The 23,435-nt window shown below is 34.0% G+C and overlaps 2 protein-coding genes and 1 long non-coding RNA gene across 4 annotated transcripts in view; 2 read left to right on the forward strand and 1 right to left on the reverse strand.

Annotated features, from left to right (window-relative positions):
• Nucleotides 1–23,435, reverse strand: part of LOC121374582 (serine-rich adhesin for platelets-like) — a 98,125-nt gene that overhangs the window by 19,362 nt on the left and 55,328 nt on the right. The gene's annotated exons all lie outside the window — the stretch shown is intronic.
• On the forward strand, nt 2,817–7,636 carry LOC121375626. The gene is made up of 4 exons (XM_041503173.1): nt 2,817–5,412; nt 5,704–5,821; nt 6,290–6,462; nt 7,275–7,636. The coding sequence occupies exons 1-4, from the start codon at nt 5,254–5,256 to the stop codon at nt 7,560–7,562; spliced, it is 738 nt and encodes a 245-aa protein (XP_041359107.1). The 5' UTR covers nt 2,817–5,253; the 3' UTR covers nt 7,563–7,636.
• LOC121375630 lies at nt 9,403–22,913 on the forward strand. Of its 2 annotated transcripts, XR_005958333.1 has the most exons (3): nt 9,403–12,996; nt 13,976–14,023; nt 20,366–22,913. It is a non-coding gene; the product is annotated as an uncharacterized LOC121375630 (long non-coding RNA). The 2 variants fall into 2 exon arrangements; XR_005958332.1 differs by having other exon boundaries at nt 9,403–14,023.

Raw genomic sequence — 23,435 nt, forward strand, 5'->3', positions numbered from 1 at the left:
ATCGATCCCACACCAGACAAGCAGTTTACCACTGGACTACGTCCCAGACCCTATGTAACAAAGTAATGACACCTATATAGGTGCTGACAAAATAACTAATCACTAAAAAAGTGTTGTTAAATTATACTCATCATAACTTGCAATATTGAGGCCTGTAATTTTTTGACTGTACACGTTTCACCCTCCCAGGGCTCATCAGTGCAGCTTGGGTTTCATATAAATTAGTATTGATAAGAAAACTGCAGACATGTTTTTTGGTGAGTTTGTCATAGTTCACATAGTTTTATAATTAAATTCAATGTCCATAAATCCATCACCAGTGATACTAAATACCTGTAAATGTGTACAATAGTTTGTATTTGAAAAGTTATTTTCTTTTAGTTTTATTAAAACATTTCACTTTCTTCACTGCCACTCCCTTCCTATAGCCAATACAATACCACTATCCAGTGGGTGCTTTCTTTAATTTCATACAAGGAAAATGAAACCATTCAAATGGCTTGTGGGGACAGTCTCCTGAATCGCATGCGATCATTGAATCATCGCAAATACAATATAGTGCTGGATCTTCATCTGATTTGTCAAGTGTAGCACCAGAATTGATGGATCAGTTGGCAGTTCTGGTACACAGTCTTTGAGCAAAGTACTCTGAGGATTTTTCATTTTCCACATTAAAACGTGTGTCAAGTGACTGGACAGCAGTTGATACTTTTTTCTTGCTCACCAGCTGGGTTTTTTTTTTAAGTTCTAGATGTAGTGAAGTTAATGTTTTTAAGTGGTGCATAGTCAACAGAAGTTCGTGATGCAGGCAACATTCAGTAGGCTGGTTCCTGTTTCACAGTGCTGCTTTTCCTTAACCTTACACTGGCTTCAATATAAAATAACGTGGATACCACATAAGAAAATGATTCGCCAAGTCCTGCTTTACAATTACAATGGGCACAAAGAACTTTCCCAGCTTTATTGAAAATATTCCACGAATAAAGCAATGTGCATCACCCTTGCACGTATCACATGGACTGAATCATGGATGTAAACACCAACATTCCTCACCCAACCACACACAAAACGGTCATATGCATCCAGACTTTTATAATTCTGGAAGTCCTTCAGCATATAAAAAGGGCTTGGCTAAAAATCAGGTAATTTATCAGATCTGCATACGTAAATGATGGATAGAAATGGGGGTCCTGAAGCCATTTTGTAGTGTACGAATCCTGCTTCCCAATATATGCAGTTTTTTCCATATCTGCTTTTTGCCGTCTTATCCATGTATCAAAATAATCCTGCACGTTATCAAAATAATGCAGTGTCTACTAACAGTAAAAAAAAAAAAAGATTTAAAAGGACTTAAGTTATAAATCTTAAACTGCGAAGCTCATATTTGTATACAACAATGAAACGCTATTGTTTGCACTCCACCATGGCCGGCCACACAGAGGTATGGGTAATATTGCTATTTTTATTAAATGTACTCTTAAACCTAATTTTAAGTTTTAAATATATCGGGGTTATGGGTTTCTACCAGAGCCTGAGCGCAGTGAGGCCGAAAGGGTAAAATGGGTATGGCACCATACCCAAATTGTTTTGCAGATTTTTTTTTTTTTTAAGTTGTGTATTACTGTATAATTTTGTTAACCCTAACCGTAAGCCTAAACCTAACCCATTTTCTTTCTGGTGAGGCCCCCCCACCCACACATACCCCATATCGAATGTGGTATTCAGCACACACATTGTAAATATCCAATTTTATAGCGCCATAGCCTACCCAAATTTTTTTCTGGCAGACAGACTTTTGTTTAACGACACCACTAGAGCACATTGATTTAATAATCATCGGCTATTGGATGCCAAACATTTGGTAATTTTAACATAAACTTTAAGAGTTTAAAGAGTATTTTTCCCAGGGATCTTTTATGTGCACCATCCCACAGAGTCAGACAGGATAACACATACCACGGTCCTTGATAATATTAATGATATACCATTCGTGGTGCACTGGCTGGAACAAGAAATAATAGCTCAATGGGTCCACTGATGGGGATTGATCCTAGACCGACTGCGCATTAGGCAGACGCTTTTACCACTGGGCTACGTCCCACCTCTGCAATAATTATCACTTCTTTTCGTGAAAATGATTTATATCGTCAACATCCCTAACTGCGTTATACTTCCAACTCCGTTCACTTTGTTTTCTCGTTCACTGTTCGCGCAATCAACATCCAATTTGTTGTCGTCTATTTGTTGTTTATTTGTGAGGTTTTTCTTCACAGTTCTAGAACATTTTCATTAACAATAAAGTTCAGACAAGTAAGTATATAAATATAAAACTTAACAAACCCCTAAAACCAGTAATTTTAGTAAATCGTTTTTGTTTATTCCTAAAAATTACTGATATCGGGTCCACATGACTCGTAGAAATTTACTTACAATGGAGGAAGATGAATTAACATTCGGTTCGTGTCACATGACCTCACACCTGCCAGATCAACATGGCCAAAACTTTAAATTTTTATGATTTTTAAGACACCTGTTAGAATTTGTTTTCAATTATTATATTTGATCTGCAATGGGTATGCTACATTTTTGTGCCTCTACTATAGTAGTGAATAGTATTCATAATCTATTCATAACAATTCTAAATAATTTTGAGTGTATAAATTGTGTTAATTAACAATCAATTCATTAAAAAATTTATATTGCACAAAGTATTCACTGGTATGAATGTACTGCCTATCAGTATTGACATCAAGTGTTAGCAATAGGTGTTGGTAAAACACAGAACGGACCAGAACGCTTGAAAAACTGAATTTATTTTGTTTTTTAAATATTAACAAAGTGTTCGTCAACTGTGTAGTTAAATAAAAAATAAAATAAAAATTCTCATGTAGTGGCATTAAAAATAGAAAATGACTAACCACACCTAACATGCACCTGAACACGGTTACAAATGTTGCACTGTTTACTGGAAGGTGCTTCACTTTTGTTTACAAGAATGGATATATTTTATGTCCACATTGTTGATTTTTTACGTTAACTGATTGCAATTTGTTTTGTTTCACGTATCGTAGCCAAAAAATATAATAAATAATCTCCATAAAAATACTTTTTCTCTAGTGTTTTCCCCACAAATGTTTTAAGGCATTGTATATTGAACTTTCTGTGGCATTTTATGCAAGTCCAAATTTAGATTTTCATAATGATTTGTGTTACCATGGTTACCTAAGTTCATGTTAAATGAATTAAAAATTTCCAATTTTGTTGAAGGTCAAATGGTATTACACACACACATACTAAATTTCTTACAACTAAATTCACTAAAGCTATAAGTTTAATGTTTAAAATCTACATCAAACTCTGTCACGGAAGTCACACCAATTTGTCACCACTGGATGCATAATCTTCATGAATGAGATCCTACAATTGTGTGATTGAGTTAAGTTTGATACTGAGCATATACCTATACATAAACATCAAACATGTAATTTGCATTGTAAACTGATGGCGAGTGTGTTCTGTATTGTGATTGGTTAATTACATTATTTTTCCGGGATAAAAATAACACCCGGAAATACCAAATATACAGTTAGTTCCGTAGAAAAAACAATTCAGTTTACAATGGACATAACCATATTAGGTTTTTAGATTTGTGGGTGTTATTGTCTATTTGATGCCCGCAAATGTATCATTTTTCACCTCAGGCTAATGCCTTAGGTCAAAAATGACATTTGAGGGATCAAATAAACAATAAAACCCACAAATCTAAAAACTCCATATGGTTATCTCCTAAGTGGATCATACATTTAAGGGCCATTGGTTAAACTGGTGAAATCCTTGAAAATCATAATTTGCTAATTTTTCAGCTAGTGCCTATTACTAGCACTGCATGTAGCTTAACACTGAGTTACACTGTTTATAAAGACATGGGATCAAGTTACTAAATGTGCCAGTTTCAACTTGTTATCTGTACTCCAGATAAGATGCTCCAAAAAGTGTTGAAAATATAAAATGTCATTCGCATATTTGAAAAGGGGCGTGACAATTTGGAAATTACGACTGAAATTGTGCCTCACTGCATTCCACCAACAACATATTTATAGAAAAATGTTTTTTTTATTGAAATCTGAAGGTGTATCATGAGAAATGTTTCATACATAAATTGGAAGGAAATTACCCAAAAGGTATAAACATTGAACAAGCGGTGACAATACCATGAACCTCTAGTTTCCATAGACTTGCTGTCATGATCCCTTGAAAGAATATTTGTCTAAGTTTCCTGAACAGAATTGGTAACCTCTACAACTGGCTATCTCATGAGTACCATTCATGGTAGCCTATTGAGTTAACTTATATAAGTGAACCGTCTGTATACTTTGAATTAGACATTATATCCTTGTAGCATGAAGAACACATTACATGTTAAATTTCAATTTTATAGAAGAATAAACTATGTTTGATTTGTCATGGGTCAATCCATAGTTTTAAAAATGCACAGGGGGAAAGTGAAATAATATTTGACAACTGGCACATGAACTTTGTAAGTATCTTCAGAAGTGCAGTCTTCTAATCAACAAGTATTGTGCTCATGGTCGACAATGCTCAATTTTGGGATCAATGTCTGAATTATGTTTATTGTTGGGCTGTTGCCTTATGACGTATCATTTTATCAGCAACTACAAAACTGATTAGCACAAAGCCTATATAATAGTATCATCAACATAAATTGTATGATATCAAGGTTTAGGTGGAATTGCACCATCGGCCAATGTCCTTATCAATTTGGGATAAAAGAGAATACAAAGTAATTTAGATGGCTTACCACATATTATTGACTGTCAGCGTAATAATAAACACCTTTAATGCTAGTCATGATGAATTGATTTTATTCAAAATCATCAAAACAATAACCAAGTATAACATGCTAACATTAGAATTTTAAGTTTATGTTATTGATGTTATGTTTTTACCAGATATACTGAATACTCAGTTGAAGATTTTCCTGCATGACTGCTCAAATTAAGGGGGCTCTAGCCTTTCAGCTTTGAAGAAGCCCTAATGACCAAAAAAAAAAAAAAAGCCAGATGTATAAATACATGTACGTGGTATAATTATTAAAGTAAAAATACTTCTGGTGATAAAGAATAATTAATTTTACAATGGCAAGTAATTAATCAATATTGCATTCTGAATACTGTGTGTGATTTAAGAAATACATTGTTTTCTGAATACACCAACGTACTCGTATTTATTTATATGCATATGTACCAATTTCAGAAAAGAATGAGAGAAGACCCGACATCCGTCCAAGTGGACATTTTGGAAAAAGCTTGGCTTGCTGGTGTCAAGACGGCAGGGTGTAAGGAGATTGCATCTGTTGCCAGTCAAACAGGTTTAACTGAGGAAAAAGTTACGGTAAAAAAAAGTGCATCAACAAAACCATTACAAAATATGTTTTTAAGTGAACAGTATCAATAATTTATACTGTGAATGAAGAATGAGTTATGCCACGAGCATCATGTGAATGAAAAAAATCATTAGCACAATTTATTAGAAGTGTGATATTAGTCTCACAACTAACTATACTGCAGGAGCATAGGAAATACAGTTGAGATGTGAATACACCATAATAATATCTCTACATATACATGCATATCATTACATTGTACTCTCCAAAAACTTAATGTTGTGTTATTTTAATTTCAGGTGTGGATAGGAAATCGGCGGGCAAAAGACAGACATGCAGGTGTCTGTGAACCAAAGAAGGTGGCCTACACATATGGACCAAATGCGTATTCATATTTTTGTGGGACAGTCTCAAGAGGTGCATTCATTGTGTAATATTTTAAGTTCATAAAATACATGTATACTTAAATAATTGTTTCTAATATATTTTAAGTTCATTTCTAGACTCATATAATACATTAAATAGTTATAATTTTAAGCAATTAATAGAATTAGTAAGAAATTCATATGGTTTATGAAACAAAACAAAACAAATATGTTTATTAATACTAATATATTTCTTTTAATCTTGTTTAACTTCAGCTTAAAAATTAAAAAATGTACTAACATAAACACAACAATACATGTAAGTTTTACCTTAATTGCCATGTACCTCTCTAAGTCCTGTGACATTCTTGCATTTAGATTTGTTTCTGACAAACTATCAATGTTTCCTCATTGAAACTTGGATGATAGTTACATCTGTGGGTGTCAATCTCAATGTCTGGAATAAGATTCTCTCGAAGTACTGATTTGTGCTTACTGTATGATATTCTTTATATTTTAGGTGACTTATCCAAACAAATATATTTTAAACTGTGTGCCAGTCAGTGGAAAAAACTTTCTAAAGAAGACCGGGCACAGTTTAAAATACAGGTAGAAAAGGTACGCCAAGACCCCAATAAAGGCTGTGACAGGAAGTTGCTTTATAAGAAGCACATGTCCATCATAAATAAATCGGTAAGGTGCTTTCAGTTTTAATTTAATTGCAAATGATTACTTTAATGAATTCTTAAAGTCCACTTGTTTGAACTAGGCCACGTCCAAGTATATAGAGGATAATAAATCAGTTACCAGTTATTATCACATTTATGTCCCGAGCTTTAGTGACAAATAAAAATTATTTCACGAGGGACATAAATTTGATAATAAATGGTGCATAGTTTGTTATTCTATTTATTACCGTAGCTATTTTTTTCTTCTAAAAACCTTAATTTTCAACACATGCACGTACATGTATAGAAATGATATAAACCACTTTACGCACTGTTCTGAGTATTGCTATAACTTTGTAATTTAATCAAGTTCATAGATAATTTTCAAAAACAAAAGTTCACTTTATTCTGGTACAAAATCTATAATGAACTACATTAAAGTGACATTTTGTTATAATTTAACACCAAAAACAGACAGCTGTAAACACAAACTCTTTAAACTACATGATGTCATTGTGCGTGATTGCCAAATTGTGATGATGTCATATTTAGTACCGACAAGTTCATTGGTTTGTAAGCATCAAATCATCCAATAGTATTGTTCATTACACCTGCTGGGGTAATAATATTATATATGTAACTTTTTAGAAGCCGTTCTGTCATTATTTGGTACTGACTATCTGTGAAATAATACGGTCACACTGGAGAAAAGACTACATTTCATAAAATGTAACATGAACAATCAGGTCTAATCAGTTTTCTTGTTGTTCGCATAAACAGACAGGTCAGTTATGCTTATTATGGGTATAATATCCACCCGATCTCTCTTTATTTCAGTGTGATATCTTACAGTCTTCAGGTTTCCATGTTAGTGGCTTCAGCCTGGATGCTAAAAACCCTGATGTACCAGTACTGTTTGGAACACAAAAAGGAATGAAGTGGCTTGCATCCAAGAATGCTAAAATTGTCACTAATATTTTAGGTGATTTATTTTTTATCTCACACCTAACAACAGTAAAAACAAATTGGAAGGCAAAATATAGGTTTTGTTTTTTGGAGGTGGTAGCAGTAACATTTTCATTAAAATCAGTATTATGTTTTTGCTTGGAAATCCAATCTAATTAAAATTAGCTCCACTGATTAATTTCCTGTGGATCTAACAGTAGCCCATTGGAGCTTATATCCAGTTGACCTTTCATTTGACCAATCAAAACTTTACTTGCAAAATCATGCCAGTGATTTGAAAAGAAGCTGAAAACATTCAGGATTATGCCACGGTTATACGAAATGATTTGGGTGAATTACAAAATATGCCGGAAACTAATTTCAATATAAAATTTGTTTCAATTTGTTTTATCACTTTTCAGATAAAAATTAAAAATAAATATGGAAACCTAAAAAAACAACGCCAAAACACTGGTTTAATATATTTTATAATATAATTGTATTGTTTTTGGATGCAACTGCTTTTTGCAATTTGTAAATTTTAGTATGTTGTTGTTGTATCACACTTAGGCACAACAGAAACAAGTGATCGGCAAGATGATCGAAAGAGTTTGAGATGTGAAGTTCAAAGAAAGTTTGAGTCTTGTTGGGGTATGTCCTAATTACGGTACATAAAATATAAATGGTATAGTTCTGATTACATGTAGAAATAGCTTTGAGTTGAAAAGCATTTTTGTTGACCTCAGACTTTAAAATTTAAGTTTTGCTTATTTATTTAGGTCGACTTCAGTTTTTGCATTTAGCTTGTTTCAAATAAACTCTTAATGTTAGTGCTACCAAAACTGGGTCACATATGCATCTGTTAAATGTCCATATTAATATACTGATATTATTATTAACTTTTAATTTCTTTTTCTTTATAGTGGTCTCCTCTGGATTAAAAAAACCTATACCCTACAAAGCCATATTAGAGAAAAAAAATTGATGTAGAAGTTTGTAGGCTTCCAGAGGGTATTTCATTCAAGAATCCCAGTATGTACTTATTGCCTCAACTTAAGAAAATCCTTTCTTCAACATTGAAGTTTGAAGTGAAGTTAGTAATTTGTTGGCCGTCATTTATTTCTGTTTTTCTTTTCTTTCTTTTTTTTTAGTTTCATAATTTGGGATATTGAAACTTAAAAATGTTTGTACATTTTCACAAAAAAATTGGATTTTATATCTTTAAATATTGATGACTTTACAATAACTTAATTATTACAATGGACTTAATATGCAACAGTAATTATAACATTTGAGATGCACAAATAAAAACCAATGTAAGACAGAACAGGATTGTTGTACAAATGGCAAGTCTAGATCATAGCTTTAAACTTTAAAGAAGATTTTTATTAAACTTTCACAGTCCATTTTTCAGATGTCTAATGTAAGAGCTGTTTCAGAAATTATCACATGGGAGGGTTTGCAAAGAAATTCTACACATACTTACTCCATGTGATGGTTGCATTTTATAGTATATAACATTAGTGTCAGACTTTACCAATATGTTTTGTGTAAGACCTGAAACATCAAAGGCAAGAGTTCCACAGGAAACGGAGGTTGATACAACAGCAGCAGCAAATTCCAGTAATTTCTTTCTAAATTTTGGTTTTTAATGAACTAACAAAAATTAAACACACATTTTTTTTTGTACATACATATATTCATAAAATTTGAATGGCTTTCCTGGATAATGTTAAATATTACAACAGAATTTACAGATAATTGGTCAGTGATTAAGAATAATTTGTAACTCTTTAGTTATATCTTAAGTGAGCAAAGAAGAGATATACAAATCAGGCCGACATGTACATAGAGAATAATACATGAGTGGCCGTTAGATATTATTTATCTCACGAGTTGTTTTAAAATGTATTTAATGAGCGAAAGCTAGTTTGTAATATTTTTTAAACAACTTGTGAGATAAATGCTATCTAACGGACATGAATGTATTATTCTATTTCTTACATATCCACAAAAACCAGGTTTTAAGCAAATTTTAACATCTTTTTCGACTAAAAGTTATTTGCAACCGTTGCACATGTAGCTAACTTACGCGTCACAGACCCATGATTGTCAGGTTAACTATACATCACAATGTAATCAATTTCAATTGTGTATTTTTTCATTGGATGTATGGCATTGGTGACCTGGGAGCAGCCAGTCGTATGTCTTGAAATTGTTAACACATGTACATGTGTAAACAACTATGTGTTACCAAAAGTAACGCATGGTGTTCTCACCAATGGGTGTGTAAGAAAGCTAAAATAATGTATTCTAATACAACTAATATATAATCTTATTTTTCTTTGAATAGATTTTGTGTTAAATCAGACGGTTGAGTTCTGCAGTTAAGTGTAATACATACTCCAAAAAAGTGGTACATACCACATTTCCTCTCAACTGCTGCTCTCACTCAGCCTTGTGTGTGCTATTTTCAGCATTGTCATATATCAGCTAAATATAATTTTTATAACTTACAAAACGGCAGTGATCAGTTTTAAAACAGCACTGTTTCAAAATGATATGTAAAAAATCCTGATGATGTAAATATTTGGTGAGATAAAATAAACAGATCACTATTTTAGCACATACTAACAAATACAAAATTCACAAGTAAGGTAATACAGATCTATATTTTTTATGCATGTATATAAATACTATTTCAATGAATTGTCATTGTTGCTTATGTTACTTCCCCCGAACAGACAACTGGACTAGGTGAAGATTGGTATAGATAGGTTTCTTTATTCTGGAGAATATGGTTTTATAGTCAAAACAAACCCTTGAGCTGTGGGCTTTAGGGCGGTAACATCATCAAAACAGTCAAAATGTCAATTATCCCTGCATAGTTCAAATGCAGATCGAGAGTATGTAGCCTGTGTAAATCGTGACAGGTGAAAGAATGTCAGGTAAGTGACAATGACCAACTGGGTCAAACACAGCTGGCCAGTCTATTGGTTGATCGGCATTGTCCCTGGTCAGAGGTTAGATATTTAGATAAGTAAATGCATGTCCCTACAGTTCCTAGCCAAAGGTTTAGGTGCATGTGTTTTGTGCATAATAAAATCATGAAAACAAAACCCACATGGTTACACTTATTTATTTATTTTTAATTTAGTTTTAGAAGCACTAGCAAATGGTGGACAAAACATGGTAACTGAGGACGTTTCTGGTAAGCCAGAGCATTTACATGCAGTATAGATTAACAATGATAGATCCTCTAATATACAGTATTTGCTACGTTGAAGTTTACATTTGGACAAAACGTGGTAACTGAGGACGTTTTTGGTAAGCCAGAGCATTTACATGCAGTATAGATTAACAATGATAGATCCTCTAATATACAGTATTTGCTACGTTGAAGTTTACATTTGGACAAAACGTGGTAACTGAGGACGTTTTTGGTCAGCCAGAGCATCTACATGCAGTATAGATTAACAATGATAGATCCTCTAATATACAGTATTTGCTACGTTGAAGTTTACATATTGGACAAAATGTGGTAACTGAGGATGTTTCTGGTAAGCCAGAGCATCTACATTAACAATGATAGATCCTCTAATATACAGTATTTGCTACATTGAAGTTTACATTTGAACAAAACGTGGTAACTGAGGACGTTTCTGGTAAGCCAGAGCATCTACATTAACAATGATAGATCCTCTAATATACAGTATTTGCTACGTTGAAGTTTACATTTGGACAAAACGTGGTAACTGAGGACGTTTCTGGTAAGCCAGAGCATCTACATGCAGTATAGATTAACAATGATAGATCTTCTAATATACAGTATTTGCTACGTTGAAGATTACATTTGGACAAAACGTGGTAACTGAGGACGTTTCTGGTAAGCCAGAGCATCTACATGCAGTATAGATTAACAATGATAGATCCTCTAATATACAGTATTTGCTACGTTGAAGTTTACATTTGGACAAAACGTGGTAACTGAGGACGTTTCTGGTAAGCCAGAGCATCTACATTAACAATGATAGATCCTCTAATATATACAGTATTTGCTACGTTGTAGTTTACATTTGGACAAAACGTGGTAACTGAGGACGTTTCTGGTAAGCCAGAGCATCTACATGCAGTATAGATTAACAATGATAGATCCTCTAATATACAGTATTTGCTACGTTGAAGATTACATTTGGACAAAACGTGGTAACTGAGGACGTTTCTGGTAAGCCAGAGCATCTACATGCAGTATAGATTAGCAATGATAGATCCTCTAATATACAGTATTTGCTACGTTGAAGTTTACATTTGGACAAAACGTGGTAACTGAGGACGTTTCTGGTAAGCCAGAGCATCTACATTAACAATGATAGATCCTCTAATATACAGTATTTGCTACGTTGTAGTTTACATTTGGACAAAACGTGGTAACTGAGGACGTTTTTGGTAAGCCAGAGCATCTACATGCAGTATAGATTAACAATAATAGATCCTCTAATATACAGTATTTGCTACGTTGAAGTTTACATTTGGACAAAACGTGGTAACTGAGGTCGTTTCTGGTAAGCCAGAGCATCTACATGCAGTATAGATTAACAATGATAGATCCTCTAATATACAGTATTTGCTATGTTGAAGTTTACATTTGGACAAAACGTGGTAACTGAGGACGTTTCTGGTAAGCCAGAGCATCTACATGCAGTATAGATTAACAATGATAGATCCTCTAATATACAGTATTTGCTACGTTGAAGTTTACATTTGGACAAAACGTGGTAACTGAAGACGTTTTTGGTAAGCCAGAGCATCTACATGCAGTATAGATTAACAATGATAGATCCTCTAATATACAGTAGTATATACGTTGTAGTTTACAATTGGAATTTGAAAATATTCAAAGCTTCTGGGTATTACCTTTCCAGTAGACATTTTTACTAAATTGTTAACATTTGTAATCTATACAATACTGTTTAAAAAATATATATATTCTGGCAGTGTTATTTGTATAAACTTGCACAATTAGGTAAAATAACCAATAAAATAATTTATTCTGTCCAAAAATATATACTTTATTAATCCACAACAAGCTTCCATAAATAGAATGATAGATTTAAACAGTGGTAACATTTTGTTCAAGGAATACCATAAACATTTAAAAAAGATTTAGCAGGTTTATGACATTTTTCATATTGCTTGTTATGTGGTACTTAGTCAAATTACTTACAATTTCTTTTAGCCTCATCTAATTCTTACTTTATTTTTTTTCATTTCATATTTTTAGAAGAAACAAGTGATCAAGCAAATGTGTTGATTATAAACAAACCAGAAACTGATGACATTCCACGCAAGTATTTAAATATCACAACAACAACCCAAAAATATTTACTTTCTATTGCACTTACTTCAGTAATAAAATGAGGCTTAGATATTTAAAAAACAACAACATATTTAGAAATACATAGACAATTACTGGTATATTATAAATTTTATTATTTGATAAATGTTTGAATGATAGGCTTGAATCACAAGTAAACCGAAATTATAATATATAATATGTTTTAAATTGAGTTAATTTGATTTTTAGTTACAGTTGTCAGACACCGAAAGAGGAAATGTAAGTTATTAATATTATTCTTCCATTTCATTATTGTATCAACTAACTGAATTTTTATTTCACTCGTAAAACCTTAGGATTATTAGTTTGTGGAAATTACTTTACTGGTTATGGATTTGTTTGAAGTTATTTTATAACATACTTGAGGATTATAATGATGAAACATTAATATTTTTATAAAATGATCAGTTTTGAAGATTGCACTTCTTTTCTGCAAATATTACACAATATGGTATTTAGGTAGATCACCATGTCTTTGAATTCATTAAAACACAGGAAACTGCCTTTTAAATAGCATATATAATGTACACAAAATATAAAATCATTTAAATTTATATCTTTTCTTTTAATTTTATGGTTACTACTTGAAAATTATTTTATACATGTATCTAGTTTTGACAATCACCTAGATAATTTAAAGTGTAGTTTAAAGTTATAATATAGGGTATCCAATAATTTAACGTCTTTTAGTAATAAAAACACCAATATACCAATATATCCATGCCCATTAAAAAAATATGCTTCTGCTATAGATTGAAATCGTCAGTCTTATTTTTACTATTTTTATGACTGCCACAAAACAATTCATTAAACCAATGAAAAAACATTGAGGAATAGGGACAAGTCTTACCACATAATCCTATAGAACAGTTCATCCCATGTCTTTTTATAGCAATGACAACTACTTTTGACTGTTATGTAAATGATAATAAGCATATTGGCTATTATCTCAAATTTATTGGTGGCAGTTCTTGTAAAAGTGTTTAAAACAATTATGAATACACTTAATAGCAAAAATATATTAATGTTTCAAACAGTGTGGATGTATTAGTTTTTTTCATTACTAAGACACTAAATTATTGGAGACCTTACATTATCACTTTAAGATAAATTCAATACCATTATAGCTCCTTGCATTATAATATTGTAATTCTACATTAATTATATATGTTATGTTACTCTATTTTGTTTTTCTAAGTGGCAGATCGGAAAATTGCATCAAAAAATAAAAAGAGTTTGTCTGCAGGTGAGTCACAGCCGACATACATTCATGTTTTTATTTAAAATACATTTAATGCCTTTGGAAGAGATTGGGGATTTTTTGAGGGAGGGGTTTTTGAAGGTTGTTTTGGGTTGTTTTGGTTTTTTTACATTTTCAGGTTCTGTATATAATAGGATTCAGAATACAAAATAGTATTGAATGTTGTACTTTTACCTTGTGAAAGATGAATAAGAAGAATTTAATTATTTTCTTATTTGTATAATAAGATGTGTTTATACACATACACCAGGTTACTATTTACTATCCCAAGTACAAATTACAAACAGTACTTAGAACGGCTGTCTACAATATCTAACAGGCTATTAATAGCACATGTTTAAGCCTACAGTATTCAAGGTTCCCAGGAAGTGAGCTCTGTGCAGAGCTATTAATAACTCATCCCTGGGACATCTTAGTGGAGCCTGTATCACGATTGGTTGCCACAGTCACGTGACTGGGCAGTTTCATGGTTTTCTAAGGGTCGGTGCTTGTTACTTTGGGCGTTGTTTTGGAAATTACTCTTGCAAGATATTCTAGCATTGAACAGAAATTATTTGGAAACAGTGGGGATTGTGGTTATTTCTTGGACGTTTAGTGGAGAGGACTAACAGAAACGATGTGTTAAACTTTCGAAGGAGATAGCAGCTATCTGCAATGGCTACACATCGCAGCATTCGTGCTAGAACGTTGACAAGTCATGCTAGACCATACGAAGTCGAGGATTCAAATAACTGGACGGCAGAGAAGAGTTGAAGAACTTGGGAATTCAGACAGCAGCAAACATGACAAAAACGGCGCTCAAGAATTTATTTGAACTAAAGAGGCCTACTCAATGTGAGAACAGACCAGAAGAAACAGACAGGCAATAACAATATGTGTAGAAGTGAAACAAATGTTCGCGCCCCCAATGAAGAGGTAGGCCAAACTACAAGCGATAGCGGCAGTGCAACTATTTCGACCAATGCTGATACGCCATCTATCGGCATTAGTCGTAACTCTACAGCAGAACCAGTCTTCAATATGGCGGCGCCCAGCCAAAACAATATTATGTTGCAGCAAATGGTTATTATGCAACAACAGATGACTGCAATGCAACAGCTTCTAATGCAGAGCAACACCAACGTTAATGCCACGGGTAACAGTACATGAGCACCAACATTAGCGACGGCGTATGAAGAGATGTCGCGTGGCAACCCCCCAACTACCAGCATGAACGAGGAAGTGCCTACAAGTAGTACGAGTCGTGGACAACATACAAGCATTCTGGATATGTGGAAAAGGAACATGGGTCCTAACCACATACCAGCAGACCTTATTCCACACATGGATATAGTGTCAGCTTCGCTAAGAAAAGCTATCTTGGAAGGTAAGCATATAAATATGGCTTCCCTTCCAAGTCCTGGATTGGAATTTGATAAACAGGATCACAGGTTGTCAGAACATTTAACACTGTCAGAATTTCTCACAGTGTATGGCAAATATAAAAGAATAATGGGAGAGGTGTTTCCCCAAAGGCGCAATGAACTTGATCACTATGAAAGTTTGCTGGTAGACATTCATAATACACATGGCAAAGTATATTATGATTACCATCACCTGTTCTCTACAAAATGTGCAGAGACATTGAGACTGACTGGCATAAAAATTGACTGGTCACTTTTGGATATCAAGTTGTATAACAGGGTGACATCTGGTCAGAGAATCAAAGCCTGTGAACTTTGTTCAAGTTTGACACACACAACTTGGCAATGTGAACGATCAACAAATCACAAAGCTAAAAGTCACATGTATTTTGAGAAATCAGTTAAAGATACTGATAGATGGGGCAGGAAAAGAATGTACTGGGGTGATAAAGAAGTATGCAACAACTTCAACGGGGAAACATCATGTACACCCAAATCTGCCTTACCTGCATGTATGTGCAAAATGTAAAAAGCATGGACATGGTCGCCATGGTTGTCCAACCAGTTCAGTGGCAGCTACAGCACAGAAATGACCAGCAGCTGTTTGTGACAGTGGGCATGTTACTTCTATGTCACCTATCGATGTCAACAGACTAAATTTAGAATTAAGACACCATCAAAATACCAAATTTGTTCAATATCTTTGCAATAGTTTTGTGTATGGTTTTGACACTTTGGTCAAGGAATGCAACATCGGTCACAAAGAATGCAAAAATTTGCAATCAGCCATGAAACAAAGGAAGTAGTTACAAAGCTTATTTCACAAGAAGTAGAGAAGGGTTTTGTAATACAGGGTTCGTACGCGCCTGGAAAACCCTTGAAAACCCTTAAAAATAAACTAATGTATTCCAGTGCTTGAATACCCTTAAAAATCATCTTGCGGTCTGGAAAACTCTTGAAAATGATAATTTGATGTCAAATAAAATATAAACGCCTAAAACGGAGGCTTTATTTACTTTATTTAACATGTAATTAAATTATTTGTTTCATTTCCGCGGCACAATCAAATGCCAATCGTCCGGCCAATCAATGTTTACCGGCTCAGTTGACGTGTGAATGTTTGTTGTTTTTTATCTTGCGATGCGAGGCTCACGCGGCCACGAGATCCAAGCGACGGCGTCGCCATATTGGAAAAGAAAGTTTGTCACTTTTTGCCGCTGGGTATTTAGCAAGTTCAGGGAGCATGTCAAGTTAATGAATATACATGTGTATTGTAAACCCACAAAGATGGTTGGCACTTGCGTGTTTAACGACCTGTGGAAACTCTGTAAGGTCCTGGAATTTTGGTAAAGTTGACCTGGAAAGTGCTTGAAAAACCCTGGAATTTCGACTTCCTTTAAGTGTATGAACCCTGGTAATAGGACCCTTGGTAAATCCACCTTTCTCACAGTATAGAATTAACCCTATAGGTATTGCCGAAGGGAAGTACTCGGGCAAGAAAAGATTGATAGTTGACCTCTCTGCCCCTCATGGCGATGCAGAACATCCCAGCATTAACAAATTAATAAATAAAGATGACTGCTCTTTGGAATACGAGAGAATTGATGATGCAATTAAAATAATTCAAAAATGTGGAAAGGGGGAATGGCTTTGTAAAACGGATATATCGGATGCTTTCAAATTATTACCCATCAAACCAGATCAGTGGCATTTATTTGGCTTTAAATGGAACAGTAAATATTATTTTTACAAACGACTGGCTTTTGGGTGCAGAAGCAGTCCCAAATTGTTTGATCAGTTGTCGGATACTATCTGTTGGATTGCACACAATAACTATGGTATTCAGCACATACTTCACTTGTTAGATGATTTTCTCACAATTGAGCCAGCAGATGCTATGGGTGAGAGAACTATGGCTCTTTTGTGCAGTGTTTCATAGGCTGAATATTCCTCTTTCAAAACCCAAAACAGTGGGTCCAACTACCTGTTTGGAATACTTAGGGATAATTCTGGATACACAGACTATGGAAGCTCGTTTACCAATGAACAAAATAACTGAATTTTTTAAGCACATATACAACTCTAAATCTTGTACTAAACGTGAACTTCTTCAGTTGTTAGGTCATTTGAATTTTGCTATGTGTGTGGTGGTGCCGGGCAGAGGTTTTGTATCTTATCTCATTTCTTTATCGACAACAGTACAACATTTACATCATCATGTACACATTAACAATGAATGCAAGCAAGATATAGATATGTGGTATACATTTCTAACAAACTGGAATGGCATTTCATTATTTTATGATCAATATCTAAATCAGGCACCAGACCTGGGACTATATACAGATGCAGCGTCTACCATTGGTTTCGGTGGATACTTCACAGGGAAGTGGTTTGCCTCTGCATGGCCAGAAGAATTAAAGAAAATGGTGTTAAAAGATGAAACAACCTCAATGGCCTTCTTAGAATTGTATCCAATTGTAGTAGCAGCCATCTTGTGGGGAAAACTGTGGTGTAAGAAAAAAGTTTTGTTTCATTGTGACAATTTGACTACATTTCATATAATTTCTAAAGGGAGGTCAAAATCACCTGTGATAATGAAACTCGTTATCACCTGTGATAATGAAACTCATGAGAAAATTAACTTGGCAAGCTTCAATTTACAACTTTTGTTGTTATGCTAAACATGTACCAGGCAAAGATAATTTAATTGCTGATCATTTGTCTCGTCTTCAGATAAGCAAGTTCAGACAAGCAGCACCACTAGCTGACAGCCAACCACACCTGTGCCCAGAATCCTCACAGGTAATGTGGCATTGACAGAGGCAGTCGATGAACTATGGCAGGGAGTCATATCAGAATCAACACACAAGATATACAAAGTAGGGTTTGATGCATACAAAAGATTTCTACATTTGAGCAGTGTGACTTGGAATGACACCAAACTACCACCCAGTTCAGAAGATATTCTGATATACTTCATCACTCATTGTTATTCATTTTTAAAACTAAAATTAGGAACCATCAAATTGTACTTGTGTGGGATTCGATACTATTTTCTACGACATGGAAACAATCCGATGATTACTCCTGAAGGGAATAACCTGCATAGGATGCTAACAATTTTACAAGCCGTTAAATGAATGCAAACGCAAACAACACGTCCAAGACTTCCCATTATGGGTCAGATTTTGGTAAAGACATGTTTGAATTTGGAAGCGTTATTCTCACCATTCATGGCTACTATGTTGAGAGCAGCATTTTATGCATTCTTGAGATGCGGAGAGTTTACAGTGTTAAATAAATACAATTCAAATGAGAACTTGTCTTTTAGTGATGTGGTGTTAGATTATGCTGGTGGAAAAGTAACAATAACACTTAAGACATCTAAAACAGACCCAGGAAGACGAGGTGTTAAATTGTACTTGTTCAAAAATGGATTATCTATATGTCCTGTTGAGGCAATCAAAGCATACATTGATAGCCGCAATAGGCAAGTAAATACAATTTCCCCTAGTGACCCTTTTCGTGATAGATACAAGCCAGCCTTTATCAAGGCAGACATTTATCAATCATATGAAATATGTGCTGAATGTGTTGAACACTTGATTCCGAACACTATAATGGGCATTCCTTTCGTAAGGGAGCAGCAACTTCATGTGCAACAAATAGAATGGAGGACCATTTAATTAAAACTATGGGCAGGTGGAGTTCAGACTGTTATAGGAGATATAGCAACATTGATAGCAATACTCTTAGAGCTGCTCAAGTGTAAATGCATTATTCTCTTAGTGTACCAGTATATGAACAGACCGTGACTTAAAGTAGCATGTTATTTGTAATATGATTTGATAAGTACAGTGTCTACAGGTACCTACATGTACAATGTATATACATTAGCAGTGTCATATAAACAATTATATTTCTTAGTTGTATACATTTTACTTTCTTAGTTATATACATATTAATTGGGGGCAGTCGGCTTACACATAATTCCAGCCTTTTTTGGCCTTTCACATACTTAAAACTATTGTGTTTTATCCCTAAGATTCAGTCACATATACAATGTATATATTACTGATATCTATCGTTATCAACCTTCAGTGTTCATGCAGGGGAATACCCCTTAATGTGTATGCTAACAGGAAGCTTGCAGCCCGGTAGTGTAGCACTACCTACTACAGGTAGTCACAGGCAACTATCAATGTAGTGCACATCTACTGCTGTGGGCTTGTTGGTTTTTGTCACAGATACAAATTTTATGTCACATATTTACTCCATATTTCAGGCAATATACAATGTAGGTGCTACTGTTGAGGTTCACACCAATCTGTAGTACATGCAGGTACATCTTGTCAATAACAAGTAAACTAGTATGGGGGTGCTACTGCTGAAGCTAGCTGAACCGCAAGCCACAGCTACCGCTGAGGTCATACCAATCCGTAGCTAAAGGCTGCTGCTGAAGCTCTGGCTGAACCGTAGCATTTTTACATTATACTTCCACAGGCACCTGTCACTGTACTTTATTCCACATACAGTACACATGATGGAAATGATGTACTTAGTGCTGACTGACCCCCCAAAGGCCAAATGTTATGTATATTGATAGTATTATGTTCATGTGTAGTTTGTATAGTCATAATAGTATTGTTTTCATATAATGTATAGATACTATGTTGTAGTACTTTTAATTATAGTCAGTGGAGTTGGTGTTGTGTATAAACTGACACTTCATGAGGAATGTCTAGGAATCCTTGTATTACAGACCAGATGACTGATAACCAGCATGTGTGGCATCCAAAGGAAGGATACATTTAGTATCTTGTTTCACTTCTTTTATGGTAATTCCAGTAGGACTTCTAATCATATTTGTTATTGTTATAGATTCTCCATTGCATTTATTTATGTTTATTGTATATTTCAGATGTGTACATTCAAGAAAAAATAATTGAAAAAAGAAAAATTGGCAAGAGGACTGAATATTTAGTCAAGTGGGAAGGATTTGATTCAGATGAATGATTTTTTTTGGACAAAACTTTAATCAATGAATTTAATAACTTAAAAAAGTAAAATACACATAAAATCAAAATTTATCAATCTTCAGGCATCGAAACGAGTCGAGAACAGTCGTTCAGGTTTTTACCTATCAGTAAAGTTGAGAATTTTTTGATGAAAGTGAAGTAATTTGTAGTGAACTTTTCTAGTGTTCAAGTTTGTTTTATTCACAATTTCATTTTAAAACCAAAAACAAAAAGTATTGACATGTTTTGACTCATTGCTTTTTATTTACTTATTTTATACTAGCCATTAAACGCAACATATATAAATGTATGTAATAAATGTTAGTGTGTGTGTCCGTCAGTGGAACAATAAAGGAATTTTTGTACTTCTGAAATGAAAAAAACCTGATTTGGTAAAATACTAAAACTGAAAGTGAGAAAATCTGAAACGGAAATCGGTGCCTCTGAAATATGTGACACCTACATACAAAGTATTAATACAATGAGAACAGTGATGTGAATAAATCACAAATATATTATACTGCTCATCGTGCATGTATGTAAGGAATTTAACACCAATAATGATTGGAATCGTAAACTGGATAAATGTGTGGTAACCTATAGGTTACCAGGACCATGTTTTGTAGTAACCTGTAAATGGGTTTCCAGACACATTCCTTATTTCAGTGCCTGATCATGAGAAACTGATGTAAATCATTCTAGAATATGTAGGTTTGTCTTAATTTTTCTCAAACATTTATAATCAAAGTTATTATCATTTTTAAATTATGCTCTGTAGTTGTAGTATTTATGTAGCCAAAACCATAGCAACTAATTTGATCATTTTATGTTATGGATGTCCAATAGTTCACCAAGTAATTCAATTCTTGTTAACCACCACTTCATAACCATTAACATAAGTTTTTAAAATGGGCCTAACAAATTAAATATTCTTATCTGAGCAACATTGTATTTGGTAAACAAATACTGCATTAGATGATTGCTATTAGATGACTGCTTTCTATTAAATCCTGATACTAATTAAATACAAATTTAAAGTTGAAATTGTTGCCATATTGAAATATAACACAAACCTGGGTACCTCATTTGTAGAGTTTTGGGCGAAAGTGGCAGATTTTGTAGGGGTTAATATCCCCAATAATATTATTGAAAACCCTGGACATTAACCCTGCCCATTTTGCCATTTCATATTTGGCACATAGTATTAGTGACTGACAACCCAGTTATTAAAAAGACTTTATTTCAAGATGCCAATAATGATACTTACAATAATTTTACAGATGGGTCCAAGGACCCAATATCTGGAAGGACAGGATCTAATTAATGAAATATTGATATTTTATTTTCAACTTTTGGATGGAGAAAATAAAATTATTCTGGAAGGGGTACCATATAGGAATTTTTGTAATTGAAATGGCCGACTGCCTTGCCAAAAAGGCTCTGATAGAATTTTCAGTTAACAAAAATATATGCCTAGGCGTGTCAGAAATCATGTCCCTTACTACATTAAAGCTTAATAAAAATTGGCAGGAGTAGTAGGACCAAACCACAAGATATTGGCACCAAGTTTTAAAAACGAAGGTAGATGCCCCTGGTCCAGTTCGGGAGAATAATAAAAACACAAACATTATTACAAAATTAAGAACAGGGATTTCGGCTGCCCTGGCATTTGTACAGAATAGGGCTAAAAGAATCCCCTAATTGTTTAATTTGTAAAGTTGAAGAAGATAACAAGCATTTCTTAATGATTTGACCAATAACGCTCCATATGTTTTGGTATTCTTCAAGGTTTAGGACTCTGCCCCAACAAAACAAACAGTGATGTTGTTTTTAAAGCAGTCTTGCAATATGTCATGGACACTGGGGTGCCAATATAATGAGCACTGGCCCTTGCATACAATAAAATAACTTCATTTATGGAATAGTAAGGGGGCAGTGGGCTCTCCGCCACGAGGTAACGGGTACCGACACTCGGGAGTGGGGTAGTTCCTTGTCCCCCTTGAAAAATAAAAATAAACTTAAATTGCAACTCCTTCCCACTGCGAGCTAACCGGTACTGACACTTTGGGATGGAGTCGGACCTGTCCTTTACACATAACCCCCCCCCCCCTATTTTTGCTTGTACATGCAGTGAGGTGATAGAAGCCCATCAGAAAGGTGTGGATAGGTTGAAGTAGAACTGAATTTTTTTTTCTAAATGAAGAAAATTTCAATATGCTTTTTTTTATATAGTATTGGTTGAAATGAGTTTTCTTTTTTGTGTGCTAAATATTATTTTATAGTAAAAGACATATTTATAAAATGTATAACATGTATGTTATAAAACTGGAGATATAACACAATTTTGCAATTGATATGTTTAAGATATATGTGGGACAATTGGATTGTGATTCCAGTATTTTTTTATACTAGGTATGCTTTGTTGTTTAATAAATACTTTTAAAAGAAAAATATTGTTCTGGTTTTTACTTATTTAAAATGCACATTGTCTGGTGTTGGAATTAAACTTGGTGTATTTACGATGAAAGGGATGTTGTTTTAATGACATTCCATCACATTGTTCAGTAGGTGGCTGTTAGCTGCTTGAATTATTTTGTGAAAAAAAATATGGTCTTTGGTAACTACAGCTCTGATGATTTTTGAGACGGATGTTTTTCTTAATTACAGATAAATCACTGGCTATTAGTTGTGAAACAATATTTGTTGCACACCATGCTTCACCATATTGGTTACTTTTCATTTAGTAGCAAGGGTCTTTTTATACACACCTTCCTACAGACATGGCATACCCGGTATATAAAAAAAAAAGTACATGTGGTACAACTCTTACATATTGATTTTTTGGATAAAGTGATGGTTAAAAAATCTAAAGCCATTTCGTTTAACTGGATGAATGGTCTGGTCAGGTCATAGGCATATTCAGTGCAAGCTGTTGTAGCGCACGCCTGTCCTGGGCACAAGAGTCAGCCTTGG

Source organism: Gigantopelta aegis, chromosome 6 (genome assembly GCF_016097555.1).
Source record: "Gigantopelta aegis isolate Gae_Host chromosome 6, Gae_host_genome, whole genome shotgun sequence".
Taxonomy (NCBI): domain Eukaryota; kingdom Metazoa; phylum Mollusca; class Gastropoda; order Neomphalida; family Peltospiridae; genus Gigantopelta; species Gigantopelta aegis.

What these genes read in the sequence shown, in the direction of transcription:
- LOC121375626 (XM_041503173.1), top strand. Translation starts at nt 5,254, where the DNA reads ATGCATATGTACCAATTTCAGAAAAGAATGAGAGAAGACCCGACATCC. An exon ending in TAACTGAGGAAAAAGTTACG is followed by an intron (nt 5,413 to 5,703) that starts GTAAAAAAAAGT and finishes TTTTAATTTCAG; the next exon opens with GTGTGGATAGGAAATCGGCG. An exon ending in TGTCCATCATAAATAAATCG is followed by an intron (nt 6,463 to 7,274) that starts GTAAGGTGCTTT and finishes TCTTTATTTCAG; the next exon opens with TGTGATATCTTACAGTCTTC.